The sequence below is a fragment of the Cebus imitator genome, unplaced genomic scaffold (assembly GCF_001604975.1).
Source record: "Cebus imitator isolate Cc_AM_T3 unplaced genomic scaffold, Cebus_imitator-1.0 Scaffold295, whole genome shotgun sequence".
NCBI classification, from domain to species: domain Eukaryota; kingdom Metazoa; phylum Chordata; class Mammalia; order Primates; family Cebidae; genus Cebus; species Cebus imitator.
Genome location: NW_016107610.1, coordinates 55,249 through 80,201, shown reverse-complemented (window position 1 = coordinate 80,201; position 24,953 = coordinate 55,249). Strand labels below are relative to the sequence as shown.

Genomic DNA, 24,953 nt, shown 5'->3' with positions numbered 1-24,953 from the left:
TCAGGTTTCAATCAAACTTGTTTAACTTGGGATTCTATTTAAGGACTAGAAGGTGGACCACGCCATGTCTGTCACTGCTCTTTAGAGCAGGTTTGCAGAGAAGGAGCTGAAACTTACTAGCCCCGCCTCCCTTCGGGCCCACAGAAATGGACAGTAAGCTTTCGCAAGAAGACTGAAAGTAATCTGGAAATGATTTAGTTAAAAAACAGAAGTTAATCCTTTTCTGGAAGACAGTTGGAAAGTGGATCACAGGGTACTAGGGTTGATTGGAATCTTAGGAAGCGAATCCATATAGACACCAGGAAGGATGCAGCATCTCTGCTGAGCTTGGAACAAGGCATTTACTTTCAGCTATGATTAACTACCACAAGAACAGTATGTGGGGAAACTGTCCCCATGAGTCCATTATCTCCCACTGGGTCCCTCCCACAGCACATGGGAATAATGGGAGCTACAATTAAACATGAGATTTGGGTGGGAACACAGCCAAACCATATCATGCTTCAAGAAGTTTCCAGGAGACTTGGTAAAATGGAAGGAGATTAAAGAAAGTTCTTGAAGTCAGAACCTCATCCACAGGGAATTCACAGCACATTTAGCAGGAAGTCTCTAGAGTCCTAGCAACACTACTATTACAGAGGTACACGGGCTAGACATGAAGATGGACTATGGGAGAGATAGGGACAGTTTCTCGTTCAACACCTTTTCTTGCTATAGCTTAAACACATTTAAATGATAAACAAAATGTGGAATATATCTACAGTGAGATATTATTCAGCCTTAAAAAAGAAGGAATTTCTGACACATGCCATAACATGAATGAACCTCAAAGACATTATGCTAAGTGAAATATGCTGGTCACAAAAACAAATACTGTGTGATTCTACCCTCATAGGTACCTAAAGTAATCAGCTTCATAGAGACAGAGAGAAGAATGGTGTCTGTCAGGGGCTGTGGGGCCCGGGAAAAATGAGGGCTTATTGTTGAGTGGGTATGGGGAGCTTCAATTTAGGAAGATGATTAAAGTCCTGAATATAAATACTGGTGATGATTGCAAACAATATGCCTGTCCTTAATGCCACTGAACTGGACATTTAAAAACTGTAGCATGTAAGTTTATGTGTATTTTACCACAATAAAAAAAAAAATTCAGACCTAGATTGGAGGAGATGGGGGTGATCAAAACAAGAGTGGCTGTTCTAAACAAGAAGTCTCCAGGCATGGGTGTTTTTTGCTGATTCTGATTCTCTCTGATGTGGGAAGATCCTGTCCTTGTTGTGGAAGAGTTCCTGAGAGGGACACTAAGCCACATCAAAGACCTGAGGAAGAGGCCATGATGAACAAACGAATACAAGAAGTGATTGGGCACTGTCACTCACCCCTATAATCCCAGTACTTTGGGAGGCCAAAGTGGGCAGATCACTCAAGGCCAGGAGTTCAAGACCAGTCTGGCCAACATGGTGAAAACCCGGCTCTGTTAAAGATACCAAATTAGCCGGGTGCTGTGGTGCATGCCTGTAATCCCAGCTACTCTGGAGGCTGAGGTGGGAGAATCTCTTAAACCCAGGAGGAGGCTACTGCAGTGACCCAAGATTGCACTACTGCACTCCAGCCTGGACGACAGAGGGAGACTCTGTGTCAAAACAAACAAACAACAAAAAAAACACCAAAAACAAAGGAATACAAGAAGAAAACGGCCCTCTTGTATAAGAAGAAAGGAGTCAACAGAAAAAACACCAAATTCTTCTTTTTAGAGTACACCCGGCCTCACCTTTTTCTCCACTCCCTCAGCCTACAAAGTCATCATGCAGCAGCCTCCACCAGTAAACGTCTAAAAGGTGAAGTCCCACAGACTTCCTGGAAACAGTGAGGGAAGCCGGAGAACACTCACCCACAGGCACGTCTTACATCGCAGCAGACAAGAAAGAATAAGAGCCAAGAGAAAGGGGTTTCCCCTTAGAAAACCATCAGATCTCATGAGATTTACTCACATGAGAGTAAATCATGTGAGTAAATCTCATGAGATCTGATGGTTCTCATGGGGGCACAAACAGCAGGCTTCAATAGACCACTACTTATTCAAAGAGCAAGAATAGAAAGGGAATTAGCATGAGGCTTGACTAGAAATTCTGCAGCATAAAAAAGGAAATGAATGCAGCATGCCAGAGGTAGAGAAAAATGCAGAACTTAGAAAGGAACTTTCTATAGAAAGCAAAATGTAAATTTTAGACATTTGCTTCTCTTACTCAATGAAATAAAATGAAATCGTTGTCTCTGAAATAAGGGATGCAAATTAAGATAATAAGTAGAGATAGTGACTTTATAAAGGAAACTGGAAGAGTTAAAAAAATATATAAGTAGAGATTAACATGGTAAAATGAAAATCTGGATTAGAACAATCACAAGAAATAAGGCAAGGGTAATCTAAGCCCCTCAGCAACTTTAAATAAAAGGCTAAGGTCAAGGACTATAACAATCAGGGAACATAAATAATGCTGCAGAAAAGGAAGTATGCTGTTATATAACACATTTCAATGAGCTTCTCTAAGATGCAATTCAGACAGACCAAACTATCAATCTGTAGTAGGTCATCGATGATCTAATCACAATCTCCACTTTACCATTTGCCCTTTCTGTTCAGGAAGTCAAACGGTCCTGGCAGAGCAGTATAACCATCTACTCATTCAAGAGATAAAATCCTCAGGCAAGAGTAGCCATAAAGAACTTTTTCATCCAGGGTTAGATTGGAGAAACAGAACCAATGTACAGAATGTATAACAGGGGTTAGGATCCGCACAATCGTGAGACTGGCCACGAAACCTCTGTAAAGGTATTGCTTTTGTATCTGATACTGGGCTGCATTTGCTCTATGTCGCTTGGACTGGGAGTCAGGAAGGAGAGCTGGCTATGAAATTGAGGAAATAAGAGGACAAAAGGTATTTTCCCATTTCCCCTCAACAGGATAAAATAGAGCCCACCTCTCTTTCTTACCACCTCCAACCCAAAAGATGCAGATGACTTACTGGAAAAGTTGGTGCCTTTCACCATGAAGCTGTACACACATCTGGTCCAGGACTCAGAGGAGCTCAAGGAACAGATCCAGTGGGAGCTGAAGTTGTGCAAGGCTCAGGACAAGGCCCCATCCGCAAGGCAAGGCCAGCAGATGAGAGACCTGTGTGAGCTGCCACAGCATCTGCTGTCCTTTGCCCACCTCAGAGCACACCAAATGGCAGCTCCTTCTCTTCCACCTTCCAAGACTCAACACAAGTCTCTTTGTGGCCAGCCACAACCCAACAGCACACAGAGAATGGAATACTGGAAAACACATTTCCAGCTTAGCTATGTTAGCTCAGCAAAAAGCTTCCCCCACCCCCTAGGAGATGATGACCATTCATTTGCAATCTCTTTTCCCACTCTAGATGCACAACATTCATTTATGTCTGCTCCAGGAGATTCAAGGTAGTGTTTTACTGTGAAATCGCAAAACGGTGGTTGGGCTTCTTTCTGATAGGCAGGGAAGCTCACCTCAACAAAGAAGCACTCAACTTGTTCATGTTTGCAGTGGAAATGTTCAAGCCCCCTCCTCCCTCAAAGGCTGTCCCAGGTATCAACAGAAGGGAAGCCAGACAGCCACAGCCACACCCTAGAAGCTGCTGGAAGGAAAGTGAGGCTGGAAACAAGAGTTGATGCAGAATGTTGGTAAAAGGAAGAAAAAAAAATTAAAAAACTACTTTCACCTGCTGTTTCTCTGATTTCAGCTGTTCCTTCATCAGGCTTTAACATCTCTAAACAAGCAATATGCAATTACGAGTAATATAAAATTATGAGTAATATAAAATCCCAGATGATTTGCAAAGATCATCATGGCATTTATACACACGATTAGATTTAAGGTGGGAATATGATTTATACATGAAGACTATTTCTGGGCATACACACGCCAAAACAGAACTCTCCTTCTTCAAAAATCATCAAATGTAGAGGCAGGAATGCGGTGTTAATTAGACCTACGAAAATATTCTTTAAAACGAAGGTTAAGTACCAAGAGAAAAAAAAGGGCAGGAGTAGTTAATTTTTAAAAGGCCTTGCTTAGGGGAATTAAATTGGTTTGCACATCAAGGAAAAAGATTTTGAAAGGTCTTTATAAAACAAGAAATGAAAAGACGTGTCGAAAATATATGTTAATTAATTTGATGGTGGTAATCATTATAAAACATATACATATATCAAATCATCACATTGTATACCTCAATCCCTATTTGACCATTAATTATTTTTAAATGAAAATATAAGATGAAAAGAGATGTGAGTAAATATTGAAGAAAAAGATGAAGATAATTTTCCTAAAAGAAGGGGCTTTAAAATATTACATTGAGACCAGAGCAAAACATGATAAACTTCGTATTTTGGTGGCAGATCAATGTATCATAAATACTGTTTTGTCCGAAATCTGCTCTGCTTAGTTGTCTCAGCTGATCCCAGATGGCTTCCATCTGCTGATGGAGACATAACATTTCTGTATGGACGTGAAGAAATGCTGAGAGGAGCTCATCCCTCGTGAGAGACGTTGGCTGTATTTTCTAATATTCCCCAAATACTTGGGAAAATACAATCTAAAAATCATTTTTTAAAAAACCTCTCAGCCAGTTACTAGTTGGTTGTTTTGACGAGGAATTCGGCTTCTTTCCTTTACCCCCATTTTTTAGACTCTTCAGTTTTTTTCCTTCTCCTAGAACAGATTTTGTATTTACATAGGCTCATACCTGAAAAGTAATCTCATTCCTTAAGGAAGCTTAACAGCTGACGGGACTGGGCACTGTTATAATTGTATCCCAACTGCAACCTAGCTGATGATCTGTTCCTCTTCTTAAAGGATTCTATTGTGGTCATGACAATCTATCTTCACTTAATGTAAGGGGCAATGTACCAAAGGACACCCCAACCCGTCTATGAATCTCTGACTACTTTCTAAAGATATAACAGAGTTAGAGTATCACAGGACCCCAAGGGAAATCTCAGAGGGTCTGTGCAGTCTCAAACGTATTTGCTACTGATGATTTCATGTGGAATCCAAAAATAAAAATAAAAATTGTTCTCAGGCCTCAACAAATTCAACTGTTACTCAGATAATTGAAAACAATTTCTTCTTGGGCATCTTCCCTGAAAAAATATTCTCCAAACCCAAAACATATTTCTAAACTTCAAGCAAAACTTTTGGAGTTGCTAAAACAATATAACAGAGGTGTAAATATATCCCAGAAATGGGAAAGATTGTGCAAAATCCAGAGCTGAAAATTTGATAACTAAGAGAACTTGGCTTTGCTGATGGAACACACTGGACTCACATAGAAGTTTTAGGATGTACCCAGGAATATTAATTTCTCAGAATAGAATTCACTTAGCAGGAAAACAATTCTGTAATTGATGACATGGAAAATAAATGTTTTTGTCCCTGTAAGCTAGGCCATTGGATCATTTCTGTTAAAACCTTCTGGGATTTATAACTAAATCTTAGTGTTGCTTTGTTTCATTTTTAGAACCAAATGAGATTCATATGTTATACAATTAGTTCTTCACTGGCTAACTCTACCTCCATCGCTACCTTCTTTCTCTCACCCCATAGATCCTGTAAGCAGTGGATCTAGGAAATAATAGTTTTAGCCCATTTTGACACTATTTGGAACCTTTTTGATTTTTGAATTTTTAGTCATTTTATCTACGTACAAATTCTGGCTTAACTTAAACGTATCCAGCACATCTAAAACCTCTAATCAAATTCTCAGAGGAAGTCAATGCATGCAGAGTAATTCATCTCTTTGCATTCAGAAAGCAACGTCCTCTGAATGTTCTCTTTCTGCCTGGCCCTTCAGCACCCAGAGAAGCAGCAGTCTAGAGAGGAAATGGGGAAGGGCGTCCAGGTCCTTTGTGCTGGAGAAAGAGAGGCTGCAATCACAGCCTTGCCTTGAACACATTGCCCACATGAGTGCCGGGTGGGGTAATTAGAGGGGATTTGTAAAAATTAGATCAAGGAAACCATAAACAGACTGTAGACAAATGTGAACTTTTGATTAAAAACTTATTTTACCATTAATAATAAAAGCACATTAAATCAATATAAGTGTAAAGGGAGCAACATTCGACAACATTGAATTTTCTCAAATAATATTCTTTTTGATCTAATAATTTCACTTCTGAAAAACTAAATCTATAGAAATGATGCTAAAAGCAGAAAATATCAATGACCAAAAAAAGTGGGGGAGGGGCTGGGTGCAGTGATTCACGCCCGTAATCCCAGTACTTTGGGAGGTCGAGATGGGTGGATCACCTGAGATCAGGAGTTCGAAACCAGCCTGGCCAACATGGTGAAACCCTGTCTCTACTAAAAAACTACAAGAAAAAAAATTAGCCGGGCATGGTGGCGCACACCTGTAATCCCAGCTACTCCGGAGGCTGAGGTAGGAGCATTGCTTGACCCTGGGAGCCAGAGGTTGCAGTGAGGCAAGATGGCACCACTGCACTCCAGCCTGGTGACAGAGTGAGACTCCGTCTCAAAAAACCAAAACCAAACAAACAAGAGTTATGAGGGAGAACAAAATGGATGTTTGGGAAATGGGGCAGAGTTAAATGCTTCATATCCTACACAGAATATACCACTCAACAGTGTACTGGTAACATATGCCCACAGAAAACTTTTTAAAAACATAGAAATTGCTTTAAGTATAAAATCAATGGAAAAGGTAAGAGAAGCGCACATATACAGTACAGTCACAAAATATGTAAATATAAAGAAAAACATGCACTTGTAAAAAGCTGAAAAGATTCATGGTTAATATCATTAAGCAATATTGTTCTAGGTGGTTTTTGCTGTTTCTAATTTTCCTATTTCCATTTGCTTGAGGATTATGCATTAACTTCATAGTAAGAATGTTTAGAAATAAACATTTCCTCAAAATTAGGCAAAAAACTAAGACAATTGATTCATATCAAAAGTTGCATTTCCTATTTAATTATCTCAGATAGTTTGTGATTTGAATGTTAAAACTACAGTTAAATATCTTGTATTCAACCTGTCTTCATTTAGTTTCAATAAATTACTTAATTATTAAAATTAATTTAAACAATGCTGTTGGAACTTGAAATCATTCTGAGCCTTGAGAGGAATGTGGCTTTGCAGCCCGAGTCATGTGGCACACAGCCGCAACGTCTGCCTTTTGTTCCCTGTAAATAATTAGAAAGGCTGAATGGCATCAGAGCTGAGATGCCCTTCAACACACCCGGATCGGTAGCCCTTCTCGCAGAGTGACAAAGTCATCTCCCTTAGAATGCAGCAATCCATAACCATATGTATGGGTCTCATACAGAAACGTATGTACTGGTCTCATATAGAAAATGTAATCCTGCTAAACTTTCTCTGTCTCTAAAGTAAAACTTTAACTTCTCCACTTTGGAATGCTGATCCCATTTGTGTGGAGTTGGTGGTTCCTGGGTGGCTACCCTCAAACTCTGTGTTCAGATAAACTCTAGTCCTAATCTCTGAATTAATTTTCTGAATCTCATTATTTAAGGTTGACGCTTATCTCACCTACAGTGCCAGAGAGAATTACCTGAATATGAAATTTTAAAAAAAGACTGATTTTCCTCTAATTTGTTTTAATAAATCCCTGTAGCACTGCAAGATTTGCTACTACCTTTCCCTGCAATATAACATCAAAAGGAAACAAAAACACTGAAAATACTTGAGATTAATATAAAATATTTTAAATTTTTGAGTAAATATTTCAAAATATTTAAAGCTGGAGGGCTTTAGAAAAAGGATGAAAAAATATCTTTGAAATATTCAGGAATGATTCAGATAAGTAAAGATCTCTGAAAGAATGCAAAAAATCCCAGTGGGGCTAGCACTAATACTATTGTATAAGGCATTTGTCCATTTGGTAAGCACACATTTTATCTGATGTTACCAGATAGAGCATCAGGCCAAATGGCCTCAAGTAAATTGGCAGACAGACAACCTGGTCCCAGAGGCCCTGGATCCATCTCTGACCCAAGGCCAGCCCAGCACTCAGCCTTCCACTTCGTTCCCATGCTTTCAGCCCTAGGTCTGAACACTTGCCTGATGATCCCTGAACCCCTGGGCTAGGGATCTTGCTTACATTTGCCAGTTCAGTGTGTGGTAAGAGCCATCCAATTATTTGCTAATGAATTAGTGGAGGACTGAATGGACAAATGAATGAAATCTCTCTCCAAACTTCCACAGTTGAACTTGCAGATGGATTTTCTTTCTGCTCTGTTGTCTGGTGTCCACTTCAGTTATCTATTCACCCATTTGTTGAGTCTTCAGTGCACAGTAGGTAACGTTAAACAGAAAGGGTCATGTCTACTTCAGTCCTGCACCTTCACGTTCGGTTACTACAAAGGTGAAATTAACCTCACTGCAACCAAACCCTTCCTCATGTTAAGTAGCAAATAGAGGCTCACACTGCAAAACTGGGCAAGTCTTGGACTTGGGAATGAGGTTCTTGGCAGAGAATCCCAATGCATGGCTAACAGTGAGAGTCTGCAGGTGACAAAGGAACCGGGCCATTTTGCCGATGGCTGGGGAAAGGGAGGGGAAGCTGCTGACCTTTGCTGAAGGACTAGGATGAGCTACTCATCCCATTTTACATAAGGCAACCTATTTTCAGAATATCGAGGTGAGAGTCTAATCTCAGTCAAATGCTTCCTTTCTTGCCAGATGCTATAAGAAGTCTCTCTATTTCTTTAAGCCTCAGTCTCAGAGTCATCATGCTGAGAATGTGACCATGCATGATAAAGGTAAAATGTGATGTCAATTTGATTATTATTAATATCTTGCTGAAAGGACTTAACGTTGATGTGTCATTATTTCTGCAATCTACTTTCAAATGGTGTTGGGGGGGTGGGGATATAAATAAAGCAATTGTGGCAAAATGTGGCAACTGGTAAATCTAGGTTAAGAGTGTACAGATATTCCTGGTATTATTCCATCAGCATTTCTGAGGGTTTGACTTTTTTTCAAAATAGAAACTAAGTTGAGAAAAAAATAAGAAAAAATAAAATGTGAAGGCTATGCCTCTCCTGAAGCCCACTGTATGAACACAAGCAAGATCCTTACTGTCTCAAAGCCTCTTGGATGAGAGTAGAAGACCGGGGAGAGTAAGCCTTGCCTTTTGTACTCCTTTCGTGTTTTGTGAACACGAGCCATGGTCATAGATGCAAAGTGTTTTGCAAACCATCCAGCACTGTCAGGGCGTAAGGGGTTACGGATGTGATCATTTGCGCTGCATCAAGTGATCCATACATCACCAGGCGAAACCTTTGGCTGCCTAGACTGCAGCCAATCTGTGTGGCTGCAGCCACCTCAACATTACATATGCATGACTGGCCTCCTGGTTTCTTCCCTGCTCAGAGCACCAGCTGCAAGCACACAGTCTTGTTCCTGAGAACTGGCGGGCAGAGCAAACTCCACTGCTTCCGTTCAGAAACCTTGGAGCAGACCCTTGCCTGCCAATTCCCAGCTCTGTGGCCACTTCTGATCGTTAGCAGTGGGTCGGCTCCCATGAAATCCTCAAAGGCATCCCAGCGCTATAGAGGCATCCGGAGAAATGCCAGCCACTGCTACCTCTACCAGGACTCTCTGCTGCTCAGGTGAGCTGGCCCTATTCATCAGCTGGGCGGAGGAGTCAGGTATGTGAGGAAGGGACGCATGGGTCGCCAGAGCTAGGGACAAAGTCCCTGTCCTGCTCAGTTGTCCTTCGGAATGAACTCAGAAACTCACTTCTCCAGGTTGTGGTACAATTAGGGTGGCAACTTCAGCAATGGGCATAGAGGGAAATGGTTCTTCGGGTCGCTTCTTGACCAGGAGGTCAGAATCCAAAAGCTTGCATCCCAACCTGGCTTTATGGCTGGCCAAACCCTTCTTTTCCTTCTTTTCTGGCCGTTTCCTTCTTTTCTCTATGTTCACTCAATCAGCAGTGTCAAGAGAACGGATAATATGTCTATTATGATAAAGTGTTTATTGGAAAAGCCTTCAGGCTTTATTTAGTTAGAAGTGGATGAGAGTGTTATTTGAATCTGTTAAATATTTATAAAGGTCTAGTACAACTGCCATTTAATTTGGAGAAACTGAAAAAGATTCTCCTCTAAATGAGTAAAAACAACCTGAATTAGAGAATAACAAAGAAAATTTTTTATTTCCAGTAGTCATAGATGAATCCTCTTATCTCCTCTCAAAATGTTGCATTAGGATAAGCATATTAAGTGTAACTGGGAGTAAACGTTGCTACCTGTTGGAAAATTATTCTTGAGATTCCCTACTTCCCTGAAATATCTCGTCCGTGTAAATCTGCTTAGCTAATTTTTTGCTCATAGAAATTGCTTTGCCTGGTTCTGCCTCTGTTATCTCAGGCTTAAAATGAATTGAAGTGAAAGGGTGAAGAGGGGTTTCTGAGTGGCAGAAGTTTTGTTTATGTTTATGTTACCTTCAGAATTCGGGAACAAGGAGTCCTGCCTCTAATATTAGCTGATTATTTCATTGAGCGTGAAAAAGAAATTATTTTTCCTACCCAAATTGCTGCCATTCAGCATCAAAGAGGACACAAGTACCCTCTTGTCTCATCTTGCATTTTCTCATAGTATCATCCACGCTGGGAAATCATTCTCTTTTAATGACCCAGTGGAAGTAACTGAATCCAATAAGTGTGTTTCAACAGGCTACTGTGACACTGCCAGATTCTCTGTCTCTGTGGGTCCCTCCCTTTACACACACACGTACAAACACATACACATTTCATACATACGACCCTAGAGCAGTTGAGAACTTGTGCCCAGGGCAAGATGATCTTTGCTGGAAGCAGTTCTACTAATCAGATTTCCTCTTTAATGCCCTGATCATTCAGCAACTTGGATGACAGCTTTAGTGCTGATGAAACAGGGGACAGCAATGATCCGGAACAAATCTTCCAGAATATACAGTTCCAGAAAGATCTCATGGCAAACATTCGCTGCAGACCCTGGACTATGGGACAGAAGCTGCGGGCATTGAGGTAAGGGCCCAATAGCCATTACTGATCATTGCACGTATGCTTCCTGACAAAACCCTGCCCATGGGAATGAGGATAAAGACCCGAGAGAGAGGTGGCTCAGTCACTCTTGACCTGACTTAGCAAAATCACAAAGATATCTGAGGGGTCTAGCTGGTCCAGAAGCCAGTTCCTCTGTCTGTGTGTGTGTGTGTGTGTGTGTGTGTGTGTGTGTGTGTGTGAGAGAGAGAGAGAGAGAGAGAGAGAGAGAGAGAGAGAGAGAGAGACAGACACAGAAAAAGAGAAAGAGAGTGTGTGAGTGTGTCTGTGTTGGGTATGTGTGTTGGTGGAGAGTCTTTTATCTTCTACCTCCTTTCTAAACACTAGATTTTAATATTCTCTCCAACCTCGCTTGCTTACTAGACACAGAGCAATAAGCCAATATGAAAAAAAGATACTTATTTTAGATGCTTGGCTATTAGAACCCTCTGGGTAAAAAAATAATTGAAAAAAAAAAAAAAACCTTTATAGGAAGCCAGATTATTATGATACTTAGAGTCATATTAAATAGTCTGTCTATATAATAAAGTGCTAAAGATTTAAAAACAGATTGCCTGATTCAAATACTACCTTTACCAATTTATGTGACATTGATTTTAATTTCTTTGAATACCAGTTCTTTTCTTTTTTAAAGTTGAAGTGATGGTGAGGAATAGCCCTTAACTTCCGGCAGCATGTTTCCAAAACTGTCAACCACTAAGCTCTCCGGGTGTTATTAAAAACTCAGAATCCCTGATTGCTCTCAGATCTACTGAACCAAACCACGGGAGAGGGTCCTACTTCCATTCAAGTCGGTACTTTTGCACATTCAAGTTTGAGATCCACTGATAGCAGTCTGTTGAAGGATTAAATGGGATGAATCCTGTGAGTGCTTAGCATTGCATTGGTATATAACACTCACTCACTAAGAGTAAGGAAGAGTGATTCTGATGCCTGGGGTTACAGCAAAGGGAGTTAGCAGAGTAGCCTTCATGGCCTGTACCACCGAGCTACTGTGACCTGTGCTGTAGGCCTTCCTGGCAGAGCAGACACTATGCCTGATGATCAGGAACCTGCTGTGTGGACACCACCACTGTCTTACCTTCATCTTCATTCTCCTTTTCTAGATGCCAAGCAGACATCTCTTTACCCCCATATCTACCATGTTATTAGGCTTGCATTTCTTCACCACCAAATCATTTCTTCCTTAGATCTGCTTTCCAGGCAATGTTCTTACAGTCTGACCAGCCTGCTCTTCAGGTGACTGTGAAAGATAGCTAAAGTCATCCATAGTTTTGATCCTGAGAAGGTTCCAATTAATTCTCCTTCACGGGCCTTTCCTGTCTGTCACTGGCTGCTGCCATTTCCATTTCTTTGAATAGGATGGGATTATGTCCATTTTTCAGACAAGAAGGCTGATACTCAGAGATGTTAAGAGACTAGCCCAAGTACATGGTTTCTGAGTGCTAGAATTAAGCTTTAATCTAGGATTTCTGATTCCAAGTCCAGTGTTCTCTTGTATTGAAACACAGGAATTTGACCAAAGTAATCACTGGAGCGATTACTCTTTAAAAAGACATGGGTTTTATTAGAATTTTGCTCAATCATTCAGAAATGATGATGATTAATTGTTAATAATAGGAGGGTAAGTCTCTTTAACTTTGAAGGCAGAGCAAATGGTAACTTTTCTGTCAAGGCACTTCAGAAACCTTGTGGTGGAAGGCCATGTTGCTTGGTCCACAGGACACATCCAGGGCCCCAAGATGGCTGACACCAGCCATGTGTTCAGCCAGCAGTCAGGCTCTCTGAGTGCAGCTGGCCCTCTGAGCACCTGTCTGTCATCCCCTTGCCACACATATCTCCTCTCCACACCTTGAGAAACTACTGGAGCAACACTTCCCTCAGTGGACTTGCTGAGGCTCATCACAGTGCCTCTGTGGAAGGTGCAAAAAGCACCGGACCCTGACTGCTTGGGAATCAAGGGAGCGTAGCAGGATGCAGATGAAAGGAGAGTGAGCTAACCCTGAGTCTGGAGCAAGAGCCACCTGTCTAAGAGGATCAAGCTTGTTTCCCCTATAGGGAAGCAGCCGGTCAGCACCTATGAAATCAGCATAGGTCTATGACTGGGCCTTGGTTAAGGCCACCCCTCCATGCTACTTCCATACCTGATCACCCCTCTGTCATAGATCTTGTCACACCCACTCTCTCAGTCACTGTCTTTAAAGGTCTCTGTTATCCCTCCTAGGTAGTGAACTCTTCCAGGGCAGAGACTCTGGTTTTTAATTGTTGTTTGTTTGAAACAGGTGGTCACTGTCACCCAGGCTGGAATGCACTGGCTGGATCACAGCTCACCAAAGCCTCAAACTCCTGTGCTCAAGTGATCTTCCCACTATGGTCTCCCAAGTACCTGGGAGTACAGGCGTGTGCTGCCACGTCCAGCTAATTTTTCATATTTTTGTAGAGATGGGCTCTCACGGTGTTGCCCAGGATGGTTTTGAACTCCTGGGCTCAAGGAATCCTCCCACCTCAGCCTCCCAAAGTGCTGAGATTACAGGCGTGACCCACCACACCTGGCTGAGACTCTGTTTTAGGCAACTCTGTATTCCACTATGCTTGACCCAAAACAGGCGTGCATAAAATGTTTAAATGTTTTCAGAAAAAATAAATGAGCATATCAAATGAATTGTTACTTGACTTCAATAGGCTTTTACTTCTTCTTCTTTTTTTTTTTTTTTTTTTTTTTTTTTTTTTTTTTTTTTTTTTTTGAGATGGAGTCTCACTCTGTTGCCCAGGCTGGAGTGCAATGGCGAGATCTCGGCTCACTGCAACCTCTGCCTCCCAGGTTCAAGTGATTCTCCTGCCTCAGCCTCCCAAGTAGCTGGAATTACAGACGCCCACCACCACACCCAGCTAATTTTCTGTATTTTTAGTAGAGATGGGATTTCACCATGTTGGTCAGGCTGGTCTCAAACTCCTGACCTCAGGTGATCCACCTGCCTTAGCCTCACAAAGTGCTGAGATTACACGTGTGAGCCACTGTGCCCAGCTGGATTTTGCTTTTTAGATACTTGCAGCAGGCAGCTCTATTAAGATGGCCCCAACGTGGTAGTTATGCTATGGGGTAGGACATCAACCCTCCTGACCTACATTTTGGTTCTGACCAGAATGAAGTCAGTGCATTGGCTAAGCTGTGAAGATGGAGATGTTGCAATGGTAGAAAGAGATCCAAAACCAAGAATTCTGGTTAGGTAATATTTTGGAGAGATCATCCTGTCCGTGGACAAAGGAGTTGGCTTGTACTTTGTGTTTTCCAAGGAAGGACACAGACCAGTGGGTGTTATTGGGGATTGCTATGATGTACAGACCAGAGCACCCTCCCTGATCTATACAGGGAGGTTTAAGTAACCCTGTCAAACTAGCAAAATGGCTAATTCAGAAGAATTAAGTTCTTCAACACTGAACATAATTAAGCAGAGGGCATCCAACCATCAGATAAAAGCATCTCTACATGGGGTGATGCATGATTAGGTTACCTTGAAGGTGACATTCCTCTCTCTAGGACCCTTTGACTTCAGTCTGTCTATGGTACTATCATTTATTTTCTAACCCTGTTGTTTATTTAAGGTGTGAATTTAACTGTCTATCCCAGTGGATTTAGTCCATTTTCAGGAGTGAACATTTAGGCAGAGAGATCAGGTTAATTCAATACAGTGATCAATCAGTGTGTTAGAAGTTTGTTTGGGCTGAATCAGATTGTACATGGCTATGTAGACATGACTTTCTGGCTTTGATTAACCAGACACCAATCTTTTCTCTAGGCAGATTCTCTGAAGCCAGGTCTGATTTGCACTTTTAAACAATTGACTGGAAGAGGAAAATTGCTAAGTGGAGAGGCCAAGATGAAGTGCCTGCCACCAGGATTTCCAAAGCTCAGAATTTCCAGCCAAGCGCCAGACTCAGGGAACGCCTTTAAGAAACTCAGTTGTAGCTAATTTTGGTATAAATTCATCATCTTGGATTAATGCATCCATTTAAACGTTCAAGAAAAAAATGTTAAGGAGTTTTCTGATTACGCAGAATTAGACCATGAAGTATTTGTATAACTCCATCTTCTCACGGCATCTAGTCCTGTATCATTTTCCAGGACAAGATGGCAACCTATGCCTGCTGCATTTTTACACATTTTGCAAAAATTGTAAGTCTCATAAAATTGTGGTCACCATCATGTTTTTGTTGTCTTAGACGAGCGAAGGAGATTGTGCTGAAGTTCGAAGGGAGGCTGACCAGGACCCGAGGCTACCAAGCAGCAGGTGCAGAGGTAAAGAACACATGTGAGCTCCGCCACCCCTTCCTGTGGTCTCCAGAACCGGGAGGTTGTGTCAGCCATTGCACCTGTCATCATACATAGGTTGCAAGCGCCAGTCTATAATACAGCTGTAGATCAGGATGATAGAGTTGAAAACTATGAGTTTCCCAAGACTTGAATTTTAGTCTTAGATGCCTTCCCTCCCAATTGTGTGAAACTGGGTAAGCCTAATTGGTCAGGGGAAAGGATGTCTTCCCTGGCAAAAGTGATCTAGCATCTCTCCTGAGTTAATCCCACCATATTTGTAGGTTTGGTTCACTGTGTCTTAGTCCCAGCTGTGTTTCTTAGAATGAGAAAGTTGCAGGCATATGACAATGCTTATTTTATAATAGTGTTAAGGTTTTTGTTTGTTATTTTTCCCATTCAGTTACTGAAAGAAAAAGTATACATCAGAATTCTAAACAAATAAAAGTTATCTGTTTATAAAGTCATTTCATAAGTGTGTAGAAAACAAAGAAAAATAACAACTCCTTCTATACCCTCTACTCCCGAAAATAATATCGTTTTAGAAATTTCACAAGTCATTGCATACATATATTATTTTCACACCGTAGTAATTGGAGTGTACGCGCATTTTTGTCTTGCTTCTTTTTTCATATAACATCATTATACAATTTTTTCCATGTTGCTATATAGTTTTCATATTTAACGGTTTTCAATAACTGTGTGGCATTCCATCAGACAAATGTATATTAATTTAATTAGTCATTTGGCTGCTGGTGGATATTTAATTGCTTCTAATTTTTCATTATTATTAATAGCCTTACGAAGAACGTCTTTGCACATATAGATTTTTCTATCTTTTAGAATTTCTTTCTTAGCCAGAACTGCCATCACTATAGAAAAGACTGTGGTCCATTTTTTTGGCTTTTGATAAATATTTAAAGATTATTTTCAAAAAGCCTTGATTATTTTTGTTGCCATTATTGGTCTCATAATACCTGCACCAATGTTTATTATATTTTGTGTTTGTTATCTTGAGAGACAATAACTGATGTATATACTCTTAGATTCTCTGAAACAAAAATATTCTTAATACAGTTTAAATTGGAAACCACACTGCCACCTGTGTACCTATGCAACAATCTTACATGTTCTTGACATGTATCCCAAAACCTAAGATGCTATTAAAAAAATAAATAAATAAAAATACAGTTTAAATTAAAGCTGGTCCTAAATTTTAAACATCTGAAAAACTGTAAAATATCAAAGAATCCCAAAGGACACATCGTGGCATTCTTAGTTCTTACTCTTCACAAAATCTTCTTTAAAATTCTAATCTGTTTTTATGACCAAAACACACATGACTCTTAATTCCCGTCACACTATGATGGAGTTTATGAAATAAATTATCTTTTTATAGATATGTGAACTACCAAAGTCTTTTGTTTTCTCTAAATAAGATGAAATGCTATAGGAAATAAAGTATTTCACTTGAATTCAAATGACCTATAATATATATAAATAACAATGAAAAGTTGTTGGAACTTTTAGCAATAGTAAACTCCATATAAATTAACGGTATAACTTGATAATGGACTGAATTATTAGAAGCAGAGTTTTTAGACTGAGGAAGGTAATTCAAAGTTTTGTCTCGTTACTCTCTCCTCCATCCTCTTCTGTAAAACGTTCAGCTTGTGCTGACTTTTCTCCCCTTCTAGAGAGCTACTCTTCCCATTTCCTTCTCATTCAAGTCTCAGCTCAAGTATGACCTCCCCAGCTAGACCTTCCCTGACCTTGTTTGAAGGGCCTTCTCCCCTAGTCCTAATAGACTGTGTCCCATTGTGGCATGGACTTGGTTGTGGCTGCCTTGCCTCTACCTGAACGCAAACTTCACACCAGGTAACACCTTGCATGTCTTGTTCACTATCTGCATTCACAGGAAAACACAGCCTAGGTGCTTAATACATGCTATGAACGTAATACATGCATTCATGAACTGTCATACATATTGTTAGATCTGTCTGAGACATACATATGCATATACGTATAATGATATATGTATATATCACATATCTAACAACATGTATGTTAGTCGATGTTGACATGTTGATAGGTCAGCACAATCTAGGTGCTTAATACAAACTATGAATATGCTTTTCATGAACTATCATATATGTTGTTAGATTTCTTCCAGGTGGACATGTAAATCTTTCCAAAGAAAGAACTTATTCCTAGTTACCAAAGCTCAATAACCCAAACCCACAATTAGGATCTATTTCTTCCAAATTTAGTTTTTCTTTGTTTGGATTTTGCTTTGCTCTTAGGGTTTGAATTATTACTGTTTCAAGGCTTTTACCATGGAGATTTGGTATAAATCATCAGAGAAGCATGAAATTTTATTTCCCCACGGCTTACTGAATATGTCATCAACAAATCACCTTTTCCATCACATTGTCCTCTAAGAAGTTCCTTTAGGCCAACTTGCATAGAGTCGCATTCCCAGAGCGAGCATCTGGGCCATTCAATCCAGCGCTCCCTAACCTGAGTTCAGGGGCCCTGGCTCCTCAAGCACTAGAGTCAGGGTGGTGGGGGAAACTTTTTGCCCCCACCTACAAAGGCTGCTCTGCCTTAGCCTGTTGCATGTATGAAAATTCCCACACAATTTTAAATTTAAAGAGCACTCTGAATGCCATGACTTGAATCTTACTTCTTATACAGATGGAGAAATGGAATCCCAAGGAAAGAAAATAACTTCCCCAGGGACACATAGTGAGATAGATGTGAAAGTAGAGCTAGAACTCAGGTCTCTGGCTTTCTGCCCCAAGCTTCTTAGACTTCAGGGGTTTAAAATGGGCCAGAGACTCAAATGCTTTCCAACACCAAACCCTTGCCAAAGGACGACGGAGCACCCCTTCCTCTGGATGCTGGGGTATAAAAGATCCGAAAGCCTCCATCTCCCTCTCTATGCTCTAGGAGACAAGCCAGGTGAACAAAATTAAGGTAATGTAAGGTAGGATATGATAAACATTATGAGAGAGACCGAAATATATTGCGAGGGGAGTTTATTAAAAGGACAATTTCTTTGCTGGCTACGGAGAATCTGTGTTCGTGGGAGTGGCTGTATTTGAGTTGGCTTTCAAATCATGAACAGAAGATGAACAATTCCAACTTCTGATAAAATTCAGATTTTCATTTACAAGCAGCTATTCTAGCCTTAGCAGACACGTCCAGAATGACATTATCATACATGCCCGTACCGGGACTGTGTGCGGTCTTATAGTTCAGAATGTCATAATTACATTTGCAATCTCTCTTTCTGCAATGATATCATTTGCTTCCAGCACAGACCCAGATGGTTTGTGTGTTAAAATGCACAACCTGCCAACTTTGTTGGAAGCAGAACTAGTGCCAGGGCATGTCTTGCTTGATTCCCCTTTGAGAAATGTTTTTCAAACTTTTGGCAATTGCATCTTAAAAACATAAGACAAATTTCCAGACCTTATCCCCAGCAGCTCTATCCAGGAAAGAGGCTGGGAGGCGAGCTCTGTAGCAGGAGGTGAGTCCCACAATAGAGTGGGATTCATTTTCAGGGTAAGCTCTAGACTCTTGGTCCTTAAACAGGGATGCACTTGTAATCACCTGGGGGAGTTTGTTAGGCATGTGGATTCCCTGTCTGCATGCTCAGAATCCCCACAGGTTTATGGCAGGATCAAATGGATTTATTTAGATATCAGTCCTTGAGTAATTTCTACTGTGTCTTGTGGTTTTAAGACGCAATTGCCAAAAGTTAAAACAAAAAATTATTTCTCAAAGATCAAGAGATAACCTGCATCAGGAATGGGATGAATAATGCAAACTGCAGCCCTGTAGAATATGCACCTCAAACAGACACCATGGCTTAGATGCATTTATATTCTATAGGGCTGCAGCTGGCATTACTCATCCAAAGCAGGTATCCATTCACCTGGTCAGGAGCACAGAGAAGACAAGGGGGCTATTTTGGTTCTAGTGCAGCTTAAAGGCCTGTGAAGCCATAAGCCAAATTAAAGGTACCAAAGGGAGTGTCTGGTATACTCCATTTTTGGTGCCTAGTACTGCACAGCCATTGCCGTCTTCAAGAATGTGATGTCTCTAACCCTGACCCCTCTTGTCTAGCTCTGGCGGAAATTTGCTCGTCTCGCCTGCAACTTTGTGGTCACCTTCATTCCCTGGGAAATGAGGATAAAGAAAATCGAGAGTAAGTATTTACACTTGGAGAATGGGGCAGGAATGCAGTGCTAGTGGCCAATCACAGCCTAAGGAGAGTCTGCTGTGTTCTGGTCCTTATGCTGTGCAGCTGAGGGCACTCTCATAGCAGGGTCACCTTATAGCAGGGTACTCGAATAGCAGGCTCCACGTGGGACAACAGATACGGAAGACAAGATACCTGCCCCCACTGCCTGCCAGGGTGGAAACAGTCTCAACATGGGGATTTCCACATTCTGCTGTGGCTCTGCTGTTCTCTCCCAGTTCATTCCTTCAGTCAGATATAATGCAAGCCCCAAAAGGATCAAGTGAAAACCTACGAGGATGAATAAGAGGGTAGCTAAGGGAACTGCAAAACACAAATACAAAAATCTGGATTTTCATAGAGATGATTGTGCCCATTTACAAAACATATGCCAAAAAATAAATAAATCATGTCTATGATCACATTGATATGCACAATACCTGGAATAGACTTAACAATAAGTCCAAAATAAAGGAAACTGTAAAATTATGCCACAGGATATAAAAGTCTTGTGAAAACACATACGAAGACTTAATATTTGGAAGATGTTAATTTTCCCAAAACTGATTTACAAGTTTGATGCAATCAAATAAAAATCTTAATGTATTGTTTCCAAGTATTTAACAAAATGATCATAAAACTCATATGGAAGAAAAATATCCAAGAGACGAATAAAAAAATTTTAAGGAAGCATGCAAATGAAGTTGCATGACCAAGATATTAAAATACATCATAAAGCTACAACAACTGAAGCAGTATAACACAGTGTGGGAAATGACTGGCAAATCAAAGGAATAAGCAAAAAATTCAGGAACCGATAGGAATACACATAGACCTTTAGCATACAATAATTATTGAAGTCAGTCTAAATTACTGCATAAATATTGCTGGAACAATTGATTCAATTGTTTTAAAGAGTAAGTTTAATTCCTTCACTTAAAATTCCATTATATATTTGAATAGACAATAAGAAACCATAAAGTGATTAAAGAAAATATAGGTGGTGTGATTGCAGAATGGAGACATATCTAATCATAAAAGTGAAGGAGGAAAAAGTACTGTTATATGTAATTACTTAAAAAAAGAAAATTTATGTACACAAAAAATAAAGCTAAAAGTTAGATGACAAATTGGGAAAAACATGTTGAATATTTAAATGAATGAAGCAATTTGATATGTTAACAGAAATGTAAATTAGGACAGTGTTTCTTTTTAAAAAAAGTTTTCATATGTACCAAAAGTCTTCAGAATGTTATATACTTTGGTAATATGCTTCCATTTCCTAAAAAAACAGAGAAAACCATAATAACCTAAACAAACAAGGCTGGAGTAGCTGCCATTAGTGCTGTACCCAGGATGCCTTTCCTTGACTGGTCTACCCTTTCCTCAGCTACTGAGTACCGACTGCTTGTCACTCAGCTGCTCCCCTTCAAAGAATTGCCCCAGGACTACCTCCTATCACCCCAATACCCCACCCATCACCTAGAACTCACAGGCAGTTACTATTGACAGAGGGGCATTCAAGTCTGATCCCTTGCTCCAAGTGGGACCAACTCAGTGGTACAATTCATGCTGTGGAGCTCCTGGTGGTATAGACTCAGCTAGACTGCAGCTAAGATCATGCCCTTCCCCGGCTCTGTCCCAAACCTTCCCTGACTCCTTCACAACTTCTCTACAGAGAGTGCTTCCTTGACAAATCACCTGTTGCCAAATCCCTTTCTCAAGCTCTGCTTCTAGGAAACCTTACCTTAGACAGAAATTATCTATGATAGAACTATCCACCCATTTTTTATAGAATAGAACATGTTATTTATTATAGAACAGGTGGAAATGTCCTAAATGTCAAGTTGTGGGGAATAGTTTAAATACGTTATGAAAAATTCACTTGATGGAACAACAAAATGTATTTTATAGAAGAGTATTTTTGGCAAGAGAAAATGTTTGTAATATATTGGTAATTGAAGATGTATGCTGGAGAGAAATGCCAATCTTACACAAAAACATATTTGTATAAAACATTATTTGTGAAGGGTTACACTAAAAGTCTAATAGAAACTAATTCTAATCATGATTTTAATTTAGTGATCTCAGAATAGGTAATTTTTCTTGTCCTTGTGATGTTTTGTGTTTTGCTACTCATTATGACAAACACAAACTAGATTTGAAATAAAAATTTAAGAATTTTTTTTAAGTACAACGTAAAACCACCTACTCCAGAATGTTGTCAAATTGTCACTTAGATACATCCTCATCTAAGTTCTTTTATGCTCCTCAATTTTCTCAATAGATATAAATTTGTTTTTATTATGGTTTTTATTTTAGAGTAAGTTTAGATGTATAGAAAAGTTGGAAAGAGTTCCTGTGTACCCTTCACTCAGTGTCCACTATTGTTAACATCTAGCAAATTGTGTTTTATCTTGAATTAAGGCAAAAAGACCCTTAGCAAAATCCTTGAAATTCTCAAAATGATGTGAAATAGAAAAGAAACATGCCAAATTCTTAAAAGATGCTGTTACTTGTTAACATACATGAAATATTGAAATTTGATAAGACCATTTCAGATGAATATGTCATTAGGGACGTGACTAACAAATAGCATTTTAGACAAACTAGAGATTTTACCTGCCTGTAGAACTGGTAGATATTCAGGGGCATCTTGATCTATCTAAGTGAACACTTAGGAAGGAACACCCCGATTGGTACAATAATGGCATTCTTACTCTAGGTCCTGTGGATGTAAGAAAAATTATGGTGTTCTTTTTGTAGGATTACTTGCACTATGAGGATTTTATTTAAACTGTTCTCATTATCTTGTCCTTCTTTAGGTCATTTTGGATCTGGTGTTGCCTCCTATTTCATATTCTTGAGATGGTTATTTGGAATTAATATTGTGCTCACCATTATGACAGGTGCTTTTATTGTCATTCCGGAGGTAAGATGTTTCAGGAGAGAAAAAAGTACCACTCATTAAAAAAAAAAAAAGGAGATATTACAGCAGTCACATAAAATGGCTCCTCTGGTTATTGCTGTGGGGAGGAAAATATATGTGTTTGGGTAAAGCATGGCTTGGCAAACTTTTTCTGTAAAGGGCCACAGAATAAATACTTTAGGCTTCGTGGGCTATTTGGTGTTTGTCACAATGACTCAAATCTGCTGTGTGGTACAAAAGCAGCCACAGACAGTCTATCAAGCAGTGAATGTGGCTGTGTTTCAATAAAACTGTATTTATGAATACTGAAATTTGAATTTTATATAAATTCTTTTGATTTTTTTTTCCCCAATCACTTAAAAATGGAAAACCATTCTTAGCCCTTGGGCCACACAAAAAGGCCACAGTCTGGATTTGGCCAACCAGCCAGTTTGCCAGCCCAAAGTTGAAATAATATCCAGACCATGTACATTATTCAGGTGATGGGTTCACTAAAGCCCAGACTTCACCATAATGTGATATATCCATGTAACAAAACCGCACTCGTGCCCCTTAAATTTATACAAATTAAAGAAATAAAATCCACTTTTCAACTAAACTTCATCCTCAAAAAGTACATGAGACATTTCCAAACAGAGTCCTTAATAATCCACCCATAGAAACCATGTCTACCTCAGCGAGACTACACCCAGGTGAGCTCTAATCAGCCAAAAAGAAAATCCGCCCACCCAAGATTAATTTTTCATCAATGAGAATCAAGCAGAAATCCACTCGCTGGAGATGTCTTACGTGTGACATTTTTACAAGCACATGGAGGTCAACCTCTCATTTTCTCCTGGTCCCCTTCCACTCAGAGGACCACATGAAACACTTTCCTCTCTCACCAGCTGATTGCAGGCCAGCCCTTTGGAAGCACAGCCAGGAAGACCATCCCCAAGGAGCAGGTTTCGTCTGCCCAAGACCTGGACACCGTCTGGTCTCTGGGGGTGAGATTGATGCTTGCTCACACTCTTGTCTTGAGGGAAGGGGTGAATGGGCCACAGTTCTGAGACCTCGGAACCAGAAATGACACTGAGTGTTTTCTTTGCAGGGCTACCTCCAGTATTCAGTCCTCTTCTACGGGTATTACGGCAGGGAGAGAAAGATCGGGAGAGCTGGCTACCGGCTGCCCTTGGCATATTTCCTAGTGGGGATGGCAGTGTTTGCTTACAGCTTCATCATTCTTTTAAAAAAGTATGACTGCTTGGTTTCCCAAAATACATATCAAGCATTATGATATGTGTAATGTCATCTAATCTTGTCAATAGCCCTGTAAAGTTAAGGCATAGCTGTATCCATTTTACAGATAAGATCAAGGCTAAAAGAGGCATGTTGATTTTAACAAGCACTTACTGAACACTTACTGCTTTATACTAGGTCTTATGTTGGGCCTGGAAATACAAGAATCATATAGATTTACCAGTTTATGTAATTTTAGACAATGCAGTACCTGCACTAATATGGACATAAGCAATATGATCTGGTGACCAGAGGTTGCAAAAAGCAAAATGTCCTCCCTTGGTTGTATATTTGTTTGCCTGGGACCTGGGAGCTAGCTACAAATTCTGCAAAGGCCAGGCTTGTCTATGCTGTGATGCAGTTAGCACCTCTAGGGCATCACTGGAGGAGGCAAAATGCAAAAGAAGAAATCTGGTGGGGGTTAGGAGCCCTGTACCACCCCCACTGTGAGACCTGCAGGAACTCACCTTCCTTCCCTGGGCCTGATCTGTAAAATGGGCAGGTTGGCTCAGGACATCACCAGGTTTCCTTCCAGCTTCCCATTCCAAGCCTCCGTGTAGGAGCTAGAGAAATGCAGACTGACCTGGAGGCTCCAAGCCCCAGGGAAAAGCTGGCCTCACCCACGCTGGTTCTCCTGCTGCTTCTGCTTGATTTGTGTTACCACCCTTCACCACCCTACCCCCTTGTGGCATGTTAGCAAAATGCAGATAGAAGCGCTTGGGGTAAACAAGATGATAAACAAATAAACAAAAATTGAGGAGGTGCATAATGACCTGGGGGCCTTCAGTTGCCCTGAAGCTTTCCAGCTTATCTCCTGGTGGCTTCCAGGACCCACGTGGAAGACTCAGGCCCTTTACTAGACATAACAATGTAAGACACAGATTAAAGCAAAATTGGAAATAAGAAATATGGATGGCCGGGCGCGGTGGCTCAAGCCTGTAATCCCAGCACTTTGGGAGGCCGAGGCGGGTGGATCACGAGATCAAGAGATCGAGACCATCCTGGTCAACATGGTGAAACCCCGTCTCTACTAAAACTACAAAAAATTAGCTGGGCATGGTGGCACGTGCCTGTAATCCCAGCTACTCA

The 24,953-nt window shown here is 40.4% G+C and overlaps 1 protein-coding gene across 1 annotated transcript in view; it reads left to right on the top strand.

The window, feature by feature from the left end:
• Positions 1 to 9,325: 9,325 nt before the first annotated feature.
• The window catches only part of TMC3 (transmembrane channel like 3), a 39,762-nt gene continuing 24,134 nt past the window's right edge, over positions 9,326 to 24,953 (top strand). The window contains exons 1-7 of the mRNA XM_017502240.2: positions 9,326 to 9,666; positions 10,917 to 11,063; positions 15,321 to 15,396; positions 19,543 to 19,624; positions 22,483 to 22,589; positions 23,474 to 23,572; positions 23,677 to 23,819. Of these exons, the coding sequence (XP_017357729.1) occupies positions 9,392 to 9,666; positions 10,917 to 11,063; positions 15,321 to 15,396; positions 19,543 to 19,624; positions 22,483 to 22,589; positions 23,474 to 23,572; positions 23,677 to 23,819 (929 nt within the window). The 5' untranslated portion in view covers positions 9,326 to 9,391. The remainder of the gene's footprint in view (positions 9,667 to 10,916; positions 11,064 to 15,320; positions 15,397 to 19,542; positions 19,625 to 22,482; positions 22,590 to 23,473; positions 23,573 to 23,676; positions 23,820 to 24,953) is intronic.